This window comes from Cyclopterus lumpus, chromosome 22 (assembly GCF_009769545.1).
Source record: "Cyclopterus lumpus isolate fCycLum1 chromosome 22, fCycLum1.pri, whole genome shotgun sequence".
NCBI lineage: Eukaryota > Metazoa > Chordata > Actinopteri > Perciformes > Cyclopteridae > Cyclopterus > Cyclopterus lumpus.
The window spans coordinates 14,951,050-14,963,378 of record NC_046987.1 but is presented as its reverse complement, the minus strand read 5'-3'; the positions used below and the strand labels follow the sequence as shown (position 1 = coordinate 14,963,378).

Below are 12,329 nucleotides of genomic sequence, written 5' to 3'. Positions count from 1 at the left end.
AAAAAAAAGTTGGGTGTTCTTCTTCCCTGATCTTCTATGAAGCGGCAGTGGTGAGGGGACAGAGAAACTATTGTGGCTGAATACAGAGAACGCTACTTTAAAGCCAGAGCAGAGACGATGCTTTTGCTCCCCTGGTAGACAGAAAGTTAGAAACGTGGTCACATCGTAGAAATGCATTAAGACTTCCTCCCCCACATGGATGCAAACATCAAGTACGTTTTGTTTCAATGTCTGCCATGTTTGCCATATCTGCCTATGCCATGCTATGCCGTGCATGTGTGCTGCAGTAACCAGGCTAATTTCATTGCTTCTGGCTGAGTGGATCAAAAAGACCCACATTCACTGTTTTTCTTCTGTTTGCTCTCCCCCTTTCATGTATTAATCTGTGCAAAAGGCAGAATTATAGCAGCGCTCCCCCGGAGCCAGCCTTCTCTTTTCAGATTGGTAAAAGAGGAGAAATTGGGAGGACATGCTTGTTTTGTGGCAGAGGGATTTCAGGAAACACTCTCAGGTGAAAGTTCTGGTTTAATTTGTCACATTTTCTAAAAGGCCACACTGAGCAGAGGCTGCTTTAAGAAAAACAATGTGTTGGCATTTTCATTTCTTCAAAATAATATTCCTGTAGTTACATGTAGTTGGCAGTTTTTTAGTAAATATTAAATATTAAGAAAATAAGACAAATAACCACCAGTTTGTTGTGTTTGGTGTTAAGAAAACAGAAAAAGACAAATAGTAAACAAATACAGAGACAGACACAAGATAATGTAAAGCATTTAAATTATTCTGAGTCCTCTTAGGATTGATTTGCCTGTATTTTGGAATCTGTTCAACTGTCCTCATCTAACACCTAATTCTTGTTGAGTTGTCAGTTTGATGTAAGATGGCTGCCATGATTGTTAATAAAGGTGTCAGCACTCCAGCTCCATTACTCACCTCTGCCAGTCCGGCCTTGTCCCTCAAATAAAATCACACTCTGGTCACAAAGTATATATCATATCTGCAATTCCAAATCACAATTTTTTTCTTTCAATGTCCTACTCAGGAGGAAAAAAAATCAAGAATATCTGCTTATCAAACACCAACTATTCCCCAAGACTGTTTCCAACAGACTCGGGACTGGAGCTAAACTATTCTGTGGCTAAACAAATGAAGAAAATGCTGCTGTAAATGTGTAAAGAAAAAATCTAATTGGTTAATGTACAAGTAGAAAACATATTTTACACATTATCATGATTTTGACTGATACCAAATCAACTCTCGGTCTAAGACACTTTCTTTTTTAAGTTAGAGATTATTACAGCGAATGGGCTTTTTTAGTATTTATTTTATTATACATTTTACAGTGCTGTGCCAAGTAATACAATTCCTATTCAATGAACTGCCTTGTTGAGTTTAAATGTTACATTAAAAATGCTGTACTGCCACACACAACTTGAATGCTTCCGCTTCTTTAAACCTGTACCAGTCTGTTTTTAAATCACAATATATGTTCCTTAGATGACACTGGTAAGTTCCACTTTTTATCCTATGGAAATAAACAGATATATTAACTCACATAGGGTTGGGTTTTTTCTCTGGAACAGCCGGCCTGCTGACCTAAGAATATTTTATTACATTATACTCAAACTGTAGGCCTTGCTTTTTAGTGCTTACGTGTTAGTACTGAATATTTATCTGCATTGTGTTTAATTATGGGAATTTCTATGAGTATGTGCACATTTTTGTGGAAGTGGAGAATTAAATCTGAAATCTTTTGTTGACACACACCACTAAAAATGAGCGGGTGCATCATATGGTAACGTTAATAAAAAAAAAATGTTAATCCTGAATTATGGTGGAAAGTGTTATGATGAGGTGGCCCACATAGCTCATAAAAGTAGTTTATTTGTCATCTAAGTGTCTTCCACCTCCACAGTACACACTCAAGGAGAAGACCTCTCCTTCAATATTAGGGTGCTTCGTTGTCGATGACTCATATTAAGGGAGGAAATACGTCTCCAACAATCTCTGCCTTCACCCTTAGCACCTGCAATCACATGAAATTGGAGGTGTCCCTGCAGTGCTTTGCCTTGTAGTCTTAAAATAGCTTGCGTGCAGCCTTGATGTGTACTTCTGCACTTGTCAGGATGGGTAAGGCCTGTAGATGAATGCATAGGGCCTTGAGATGACTTTATCTGCACATAGAGTGCATTTGCATCATCTTAATTGTGTGAATCTGAACCAAGTGAAGTGTTGTGCGCATTTTACATACCATCCACCAGCCTCTATGTGGCCTGTAATGTGACTACAAAAAATGCAGACACACAGGTACGGTGTAATCTCTGCTGAGTCCTGCAACACTCTCATGATATAGATGCATGACAGCATGCATCATTGCATTGGAACATACCTCAATAATTTTGCCGGAGTTTAAAACCAGGTTGAATATTGTAGGAAAGTAAAACGACTAAAGCATCAAACATTATGACAGTTGCATTTAGACTTTGCGCAGTACAGTACATTTGTAAAGATTGATTTATAATGTTTCTTTCAATTCTATGATGCTGTCAAGTATGAACCCAAGTGTTTTAAAGGTTTTGTCGTAGGACATTTAAGGACAAACTGAATGCCTAAAAAACATACAGATGAGCAGAAGAGAAAAGAGAGAGACAAAGATGCACACAGGCATGCACTGCATTGCATCAGATTGAAGTTGACAAACGGTTCTTCTTTTTTCTATTTTTCTATTTTTTTTTATTCATGTCTTAGGAAGAATTCTCGGGTCCCTGCTGAGTTGGAGATGGATGAGCCGGTGCCGCTGGTCTTCGAATGTTCCCGGCTTTGCAGAGTCATCCAGGCAGGGAAATCGAGAAGAGACCAGCCCTTCCCAGATCACCTGCAACGATCAACTTCATGTACCTCATTTTATTTATGTTTCTTTATTTAATTCTCACCCTCTCTCTCCCTTCTGTGTGCATATTCTTTGTCACTCAATCTTTTGTTTTTGTTCTGACCTTCACAAGGTGTACACAACCTTTCCCCCTCTTCAGGATGCTTCCTTACATCCTTTGTCAAATGAGAGAAGAGAGTACGAGCAGAGCTGCAGAAAGGGCAGCACCCTCAGTATTCAGAATCATAATCCGTTTTTTATTATTCCTGGAGAGTACAAGGAAAGTCCCAAACTAAGTTCATAGTAAGACCCTAAGAATATATAGCTCATAATAAAGGCTAAGGGTAGTGTTGGATGTGATGCATATGAGACTACAATTTCCCTCAGACCACTCTGTTATGGAGTACAAGTTTTGGTATGTCTTATGGAAGCCGCATCCGTATTACAACACATTGCAGAGTGATGAGATCCTGTACAAGGTGTGTCCTGCAGTGGGGAGTTCTTTGTACAGTCAGTGGGTGTGGCTAACATCTTCACTGCACCAAGGCAAAACTTCCATTGGATATATACAGTAGGCTATAGATGTGTGATAGGTCAGGCAACACAAGATAGAGTAGCAGACACAAAGTACTGCACCTCACACATTGCTGGTGTACATGAATCCCACTTTTATTTTCCACAGAAAAAAATGATGTTTGTTTTTTCTGGTTTGTTTTGGTTACATTGAAACCATTATGAAAACCTGTAGCACCGGAGCAGATTTCTATTGCCCATTCTTTGATAAAAATATCAATTTGTGCTATTTTTCAGTTTTAATCAGCGTTGATTAGGGAGAAACATTTACTTCTTGGATATAAAAAAAAGACTAGCATTTCATTTCTTTTTCCAGTCATTTGCAAAATAAAACGGAGAACTATATATCTTAGTATTTTTTTGTTCTTCATTTAAATCACAACAAACACATTTAAAGCAAATAAAAAAATTGGGCGGCATTTAGCACAATCCAAGCAGGGAATCAGCTTTCAAGATGATTATTATATATTTATATATTTATATGTATACATATATATCATGTTTATGTACAAGTATGGCACTTGATTACACAAAAGCAAGAAAAACACTTCACAAATAAAAGCAGTGGGCGCTTTGGTGTGTCATAAATTAAGGAAGTCACAGACGTTAGCGTGTGCAGCAAATTCACCAGATACTGTTTTGCAAGTCAGCTATAAAGCAATGGAATGGTTACATATGTTAAGGTCAGTGGTGCAACACAGGCAACAAAAAAACATGAATTACGATGATGTATTTTAACGAGGTCGAGCCATTGTCTGTAAGGATTTTTATATCTATGCAAATATAAATCTGGATGATAGATCTGTCCTTTAACCACTGTGTATGATGCGATTTAATTAGGTTGATGCCAAAAACAGGTGGAAAGAAAATGTCTTAAAAACACCTCCAGGTCAGTAGCACATTTTGGATAAGGTCAGGCCCTCAAGTGTTCACTTCTTAGTGCAATTTTTGCATTTACTCTCTTCAAGTACAGCAGAACAAGCCCACAAAGAGTAAATGTGTGAACACTTTAACATGGTCTCCAATAAGCATCTTACAGAGTATAAACGTTACTAAAAAGTTGCATCAGTGCAATAATAAATAAGTAAACAAACGTGTAACCCACGATTGCCATGAAGTCCTTAAAAGACCAACAAATCAAAGAAATCTGCCCACTCTTAAAGTCATGACACGAATTAGGCGTGCGGAGCTGTCCATCAAGTCCATCAAGTTCATCATTTTTTTTGTACATGTTTTCGCTGCTTCTTTTCCATGTGTTACACATAAGCAGAGTCACTGGACTGAGTGCGCCCGAAATTAGGCACACTCATCCTCGGCAAGTCCTTATTTCTGATTTCGTAAATTGACTTCCGCCGAGCCTGCACACCTCGCACCGCCGTTTTGATTTTCCTCCAGCCCAGATGATTGAGTTCTGCCAGGTTCAACACCACACAAAACCCGCTGACCGCGAACATGAAGACCAGGAACACAGTCTTCTCCGTGGGTCTGGAGACGTAGCACTCGACGTCTTTTATGCAGGGGTAGCGATCACATTCGTACACCGACGGGACGTTGAATCCATACAAGAAGTACTGACCCACCAAAAAGCCTATTTCCAGCGCGTTTCTGAAAACCACTTGGATGATGTAAAACCTGGAGATGCCCTCTTGTCGCCTCATTTTGGACTTTGTAGTTCTCATTGCCGAATTAGGGATCTCTTTGACTTCTAAACAGTCCGGCTCGGCTTCTTTGGTGGAGTTATCTGTGTTCTGAAGTACTCCATTGATAATGGTGTTCTTTATCTTTTTGCTCTCGTCTCGCTTCAGTGAATCTTGATCCTTATCTAGTGTCAGATAGACTGTTGAGTACCGCCGCTCCTTCTGCTTGGCCGACTGATGCACCGAGTACGTGATAAAACAAAGACTCGGAGTGCACACCATGATGATTTGAAAAACCCAATATCTTATGTGTGAAATGGGAAATGCCTTGTCGTAGCATGCCTGGTTGCAGCCCGGTTGTAAGGTGTTACAAACAAACATGGTCTGCTCGTCATCATAGACAGTCTCTCCAACTATTGCTACGATTAGAATCCGGAAGATGACCACCACTGTTAGTAGGATCCTAAAAAGCAAGCAAACAAACAAACAATTTGAAAATAAGTGTAAATATATGTGTGTTCACTGATACAAATGTGGCTCAGTTGTGCGCAGCCTCGATGGCTGGAGCGCTCACAGTCCAATTCGGGTGTGTTGGATATAGGGAGCTGTCCAGTGCTGAAACCGGACGCTCTTGAGGTTGATGTGTTTTTTTACTGTGTTTTTGTTAATATGCGTGTAAATGTGTGTCTGTTTGGTGTGCATTTTCTGATTTGATGGCTGAAATGAAATGACATGTAAGCAATTGCCATCGCTTTGATTGTACCTGTGTGAGCTTTGTAAACCGAGAGAGGTGACAACGCCGACTCTCTCTCGATCTCTTTCTGCCACCCGTGAGTGCACAACCACCACTCCAACTCACCAATACCAAACATCAAAGGGATAAGTGGATGGATGAATACATTAAATGGCGTGGATTTGTGTTTGGTTTAGGCTGTTTGCGACACCATCCCATCTTCTGAAAGGACAGCTGTCAACTGGTTTACTTAGCTGTCTCGTTTAGAAGGAGGAAAAAAGGGAAATCTGTGAAACTAGAGAGAAAAATCCACAACACAACGAAGGACTGGGCACCATGCTACAGGAGATCCTTGAAGCACAACACAGAAACGGGGGACTGGGAACCATGCTAAAGACGATCCTGGAGGCTGCTGCGTTTCTTCGGTTGTTCTTGGTTTCTGTTGATCATCTTACCTTCCTATCATAGTAGAGTGCTGCTGGACAGCAGCCTCCAGGAGCCTCTCTAGTATAGTCCATTCCCCCATTTCTGTGCATCCGGAGAAAACTAGAGCACAACGGCACTCTGTTCAAATCCCTCCAAAAAAACGCGTTATTTCCCGTCCTGACTCTCTCTGACTCTCGTTGTTTTCAGTCTCCAGAGCGTCCGATTTTAACTCAAAAAGGCATCCGTTACAGGATGCTGCTGCCGTTCCCGTTTCTCCCCGTCTCTCTGCGCGCTATCTGGTTGGTTATGGGCTGAGCGCAAAGCGCCAGTAAGCGTCCTGCTGTGTGTGCCGAGCGCTCCCACGACGTTGCCACACTTTTCCTTGTCATGGGAGTCTGAAGGGCTGATTACTATAAGCCCTCCTATTTTCGATCTTCAGGTCAGGTTGATGGGCTGCGCGCTGCGCCTGGATGGAGGGAGGTTGGATTTAATGTCTTGCCAGCGTTAATCCGCCTTTAAGTAGTCTTTCCCCTCCCATGCGTCACGTACGCGCAGACAGGTCGGTGGAGCGCAGCCAGGAGTACCAGGACTTCTGATTTTCAATGTTTCAGTTGTATATATTGTTCACAATTCAGTGGATACTGTTGTGTCCACAGTGTTGGGCTATCGCCTTTTTCAGTGTATATACTTCAGGGTGGCTCCGCCTGACAATTAAACCCCCAACCTTGGCTGTATTGTTATCACACTCAACTCACTGAGCTACAGATCATGTGCACTAAAACAATATCCATCCTTTCTGGGACAGGGCTGGTGCACCATGTTCTGGGCGCTGGGGTCAAGGTGACTTCCGTGTGTATAACTTTTGATCACTGTAAGACAGATAGTTATAAAGAAGTGGTTCCATGACAATACTATATGCAGCATATTGCAGAATTTTAACAAAAGCTTTTGTTATGTGCTTATTTTCGAAATATATGGGGTATATTCGGCTTAATTAATGGACCCAATCGTGCCTTGCACAGAGGTGTCCTCCTCCCCATTGTGCAGAAGGCTGCTCGGCTGCTAGCGGTTGTTTTTACCTCGGGCAAAGATGATGTTCTGGATGCAGTGAGTGAAAGTACCATCCGAGTTGCTAATCGCTTTACAGGGCAGCCTGCCTCTCTCTCTCTCTCTCTCTCTCTCTCTCTCTCTCGCTCGCTCGCTCGCCCTCTCTCTCTCTCTCTCTCTCTTCCTCTCTCTTTGTGTGTGTGTCTGTGTGGAGGTTTAAAAATAGAAGCAAAATATGTGACCCCGCCCTGTATATAGCTCTCTAAGATTTGATCAATTTAGAACGCTGCATTGTGTGTGCACTAATATTAGACTATTGAATGGATTGATTCTGAATATTGTAATGCGCGTGTCTCTTTAAACTAAATTGAGTTGCTTTACAATATATTTTCATTGCATGTAGCATAACAAACGACTCCGTTCCCTCCTCAAGTAAAATGATGCATCATTGATTACCATAACATTTTCTATTATAAAAGTAATATCTATCTATCTATCTATCTATATGGCTGTCTGTCTTTTTACTGTATATACAGTATATTTAGGAAATGGTTTAATATAACCATGTATTATTGATATGGCATAATCTAAATGTGTCCAGTAGGTTTACAGGTATAGTGAGAGTACTTTGTCGAATCTGGGAAATGGGGGATTACCGATCACGTGACAGCAGTGTTTTTACTCAATGAAACTTTGTGCGGTTAATTTCTCCTGAGGTGGCTTATCCTCTCCGCTCACTGTAATCTTTTCTAATTCAAATCTTTAATAACCTTTACTGATCCATCACGTGACGGAAGGACAGAGACTCGCTGCTTTCGAGAGACAGATTCAAAACCACATCCCGAAAAACATCCCTATATGTTTCAGATTTAATAATACATAAATCATCAATAAAGATGCGTCCCCTGCAAGTCCCGGTTCTCGTTTATTTATAAACCTGTACATATCCACATATAAATTGCACTTGAGTGTAAACAAAAGAAATTGACGACAACACACGAATTTCAGCTTTGGGGCCAAATCGGGTTGTTGGCACAGAAAAGGGGCAGTCTGGTGCTTAGAAGCACTTCCTGTGGACGATGGAGGGTCCAGCCTCGTCATATTCTTGCTTGCTGATCCACATCTGCTGGAAGGTGGACAGAGAGGCGAGGATGGATCCGCCGATCCACACCGAATACTTCCTCTCAGGGGGGGCAATAATCTAAACACAAACACATTTGTTAATCTCCGAATCTGCTCAGTGAAATGTCCCATTCATATATTCAATGAACGGTCGGTCACCTTAATCTTCATGGTGCTGGGGGCTAGAGCAGTGATCTCCTTCTGCATGCGGTCAGCGATACCAGGGTACATGGTAGTGCCGCCGGACATGACGTTGTTCGCGTACAGGTCCTTACGGATGTCAATGTCACACTTCATGATGCTGTTGTAGGTGGTTTCGTGAATGCCAGCAGATTCCATGCCTGTGCAAACATAGCGGACAGGTTAGTGGCATTGTACCCCCCTGCTGCAAAGAACACTATCGACACCGGCGTCAGCTGTCGTAACAGGTGCTGAAATGGACAGCTCCGCCAACAGCTGCGCGCTCTGTGGTGCAAATGTGAACAATAAGCCCCTGCTTTAGATTACTCATGTCTATTTATCGGCCATGAAGTGGTAAAGCCGAAGGTGGATAAACTGTGACCACCAGTAGGTGATTATATTTAGCTAGCCAATCACTAATGAGCAATAAGAACGTCTATTTTTGGAGGAAAAAAACCCTGTTCAACTGGTGTACATTCAGATGTAATAAGATATTACTTTAGCCTGAAACTTTAAAATCAATTTTGTTGTTGTTGTAATGATAAGATAATTTACTTAAGATTTATAATACAAGTTGATTTTGTCCTAAAAGTAGTGAACATATAATAAAAAATTAATATTTTACACTTAAGGCTAACTTAAATGACAATTAAGAATGAAAGTAAAATCCTTGTATGACACATGTAAAGCTCTTCATGGGACTGTGTCACTATAACTAAACTTAGTCTTCGATGTCTGCTCTGGCATCATACGCACCAATAAATGAGGGCTGGAAGAGAGTCTCTGGGCAGCGGAAACGCTCGTTGCCGATGGTGATGACCTGGCCGTCGGGCAACTCGTAGCACTTCTCCAGGGAGGACGAGGAGGCGGCGGTGGCCATCTCATTCTCAAAGTCCAGAGCCACGTAGCATAACTTTTCCTTGATGTCACGCACGATCTCGCGCTCAGCTGGAGGGAATCAGATTTGTTTCATGTCAGTAACATGTGCATCACCAAAACATAAGGGAGGACTGTTTCATGTGCGTGAAAAGTATTGTCACCTGGTCCGCAATTGCTCAAACACTTTCTTTGAATGAAAAGTTTATTATTTCCATTTGACCAACTTTAACATGAATGGGACATCAAACAGAAATGTGTTTTGTTCTTTGAATATTTAGGGTCACGGTGTGTAAATAAATTCAAGTAATGATAACTTGAAAATACAGTAGGCCTGCACGATGCTATAATAACCCACATTCGTCAGAAGTATGACTTAGTCGTCTATACTCACCGGTTGTGACAAAAGAGTATCCACGCTCAGTCAGGATCTTCATGAGGTAATCTGTGAGGTCACGACCGGCCAAATCCAAACGCATAATGGCGTGAGGAAGAGCGTAACCCTCATAAATGGGTACGTTATGGGTCACACCGTCACCGGAGTCCAGCACAATACCTGATGATGATATGTGAACATTTCATTATTTGTATTAACTCACTGAACAAAATCGCGTTCACACCTCGTTCATACCTGTGGTACGTCCAGAGGCGTACAGGGACAGGACGGCCTGGATAGCCACGTACATTGCGGGTACATTGAAAGTCTCGAACATGATTTGGGTCATCTTCTCTCTGTTGGCCTTTGGGTTGAGGGGGGCCTCTGTCAGCAGGGTGGGGTGCTCCTCTGGGGCCACGCGCAGCTCGTTGTAGAAGGTGTGGTGCCAGATCTTCTCCATGTCGTCCCAGTTGGTGATGATACCGTGCTCGATGGGGTACTTCAGGGTCAGGATGCCTCTTTTGCTCTGTGCCTCGTCGCCGACGTAGGAGTCCTTCTGGCCCATGCCAACCATGACGCCCTGATAATAACATGGATCATGGACATGTCCATCATCACAGTGTATCATAACTACCACTTTATGCAGAATTTAAAAAAATTCCAAATAGGAACGACCGCTTTCCCCCAGTTATCAGTTGAACGATGCGTAATTACGCGCGGGGGTACCTGGCACTCCTTTAAAGCCATTGATTGTTTGATGTAAACAACTGAAGTTGATACTCATCTTGAACGTGTGTGGACTCTATGCATAGTTTACCTTACCTGGTGACGGGGGCGACCAACGATGGAGGGGAAGACAGCGCGAGGTGCGTCATCACCGGCGAACCCAGCCTTCACCAGGCCGGAGCCGTTATCACACACCAGGGCAGTAGTCTCTTCGTCGTCACACATGATGTCAGCTCTGAAACACACACGGTGGTGTGCGTACACACCCACACAGTGGCACTGTTAGATCCCATAATAAAATCACCTGTTTGTTTGGGATGGATGTTTCAAGTCTTGTTTTCAGACACAGCAAACACAGATCATGCCGGAAAAAAAGAAGGAACTGTTCACTAATTGTGCCTGTTGCTGATGCTAATATTATATACTCTAGAAGTGCATGTAATTGGGTTATTATTCGGATTTTCTTTGTCTGGTCACTCGAGCTGTGCTATGTTAACAACAACTTTAATCCACAATCCGCAAAAATAAGATGATGAACCTGTTGATGTTGTGAGATGATCCGTTTTAGTAAGATGTTGTTAAAATGTATCGATCCTATTGAGTGATAAATCCTCACTGGTTGGTTCTTTTCAGTTCTTCGTTCAGCCACGCAGTACTCACCAGATCAGCACAAGGCGCCGGATCTTGAGTGTGTAAACCAGGGGTAGCGAACTGTCACTCCAGACCAATTTATACCCAGACAAGAGTCTATATTTGGTAGCCCATTGCACCATTGACAACAGCCACTCCATGAAGGGAACTCCCGCGAGCAGATATCTGTGGCAGGGCAGCGTTGAGGACAGACAGTCAGACTTCCCTTTGATCTTTTCCCTGCCCTTAAATCACGATAATATGACTTACCGTCGAAGGCCTACTCTATATGATAGCGACAATATGACACACACTGTCTGATTTCAGTATAATCTTCATAAAATATCAGTGTTTTAACAAAGGCAAACTGAGTAAAACATCCAATTGAAGGACAAACGCCATCAGTAGAATCAATAGATTTTAGACAAAGAGTCAATAGCCAATACCTAAAAAGGGGCTGATCAATTGTAAACGTAGTAAATACTCACTATGTTTGGTATTCTATATAACACGTGAATCCATTTTCTTTTGTGTCTGTGTCTCTGGAAAGGTTTCCTAAACATAAATGAGTTTAGACTGGCATCAAATCGCCCTACAGTACAACATGGAGAGACCACTTGTGCCACACAGCTGGTGTCAGCAGCTGTTTGACTCTATTAGAAGCTCCAAACCCCACATTCCAGATTTGCATGAACAAAGAGGGTAACGCCACTGCTTTAGACCTGATTTGACCATTTTAGTACATTCCAGTGCAGTGTTAGTAAACCTCAAGCACATGTTTTCATAAACAAAAGCATTGTGCTGGACTCATATGAAAATTTAAATATATATTTTGCCAATACATTAATATATTTAATTTGCATAAAATCAATAAGTTTCCATAATTCTAATGAGCTGCTTGGACGTTATTGATGTGGTGTCCATGTAACACTCTGTGTCTGCATATGGAACATTTTGAAAAGATTAAAATTCATGGTTTAGTCATGCTTTGCTATTCGCCATTTGCATTTTTCACTTTGATTGACATTTTATAGCAACATCGTAATGCAAACCACATGCTAAAACATTTCTCAATGTCCTCAGCACAAAATGCAAACTGCAGCACACAATATTCAGTCAAAAAAAAGATCTAAT

At 41.7% G+C, this 12,329-nt stretch overlaps 2 protein-coding genes across 2 annotated transcripts; both read right to left on the bottom strand.

Moving 5' to 3' along the window:
* Positions 1–4,698: 4,698 nt before the first annotated feature.
* Positions 4,699–6,338, bottom strand: gjd2b (gap junction protein delta 2b). Its single transcript, XM_034525280.1, has 2 exons — positions 6,268–6,338; positions 4,699–5,542 (listed from the first exon to the last, which is right to left on the bottom strand). Exons 1-2 carry the CDS (start codon positions 6,336–6,338, stop codon positions 4,699–4,701), a joined length of 915 nt encoding a protein of 304 aa, XP_034381171.1.
* A 1,898-nt stretch (positions 6,339–8,236) lies between these two features.
* On the bottom strand, positions 8,237–11,290 carry LOC117751310 (actin, alpha cardiac muscle 1-like). Its single transcript, XM_034563093.1, has 7 exons — positions 11,226–11,290; positions 10,662–10,800; positions 10,095–10,419; positions 9,858–10,019; positions 9,344–9,535; positions 8,567–8,748; positions 8,237–8,486 (listed from the first exon to the last, which is right to left on the bottom strand). The coding sequence occupies exons 2-7, from the start codon at positions 10,788–10,790 to the stop codon at positions 8,343–8,345; spliced, it is 1,134 nt and encodes a 377-aa protein (XP_034418984.1). The 5' UTR covers positions 10,791–10,800; positions 11,226–11,290; the 3' UTR covers positions 8,237–8,342.
* Positions 11,291–12,329: the final 1,039 nt, after the last annotated feature.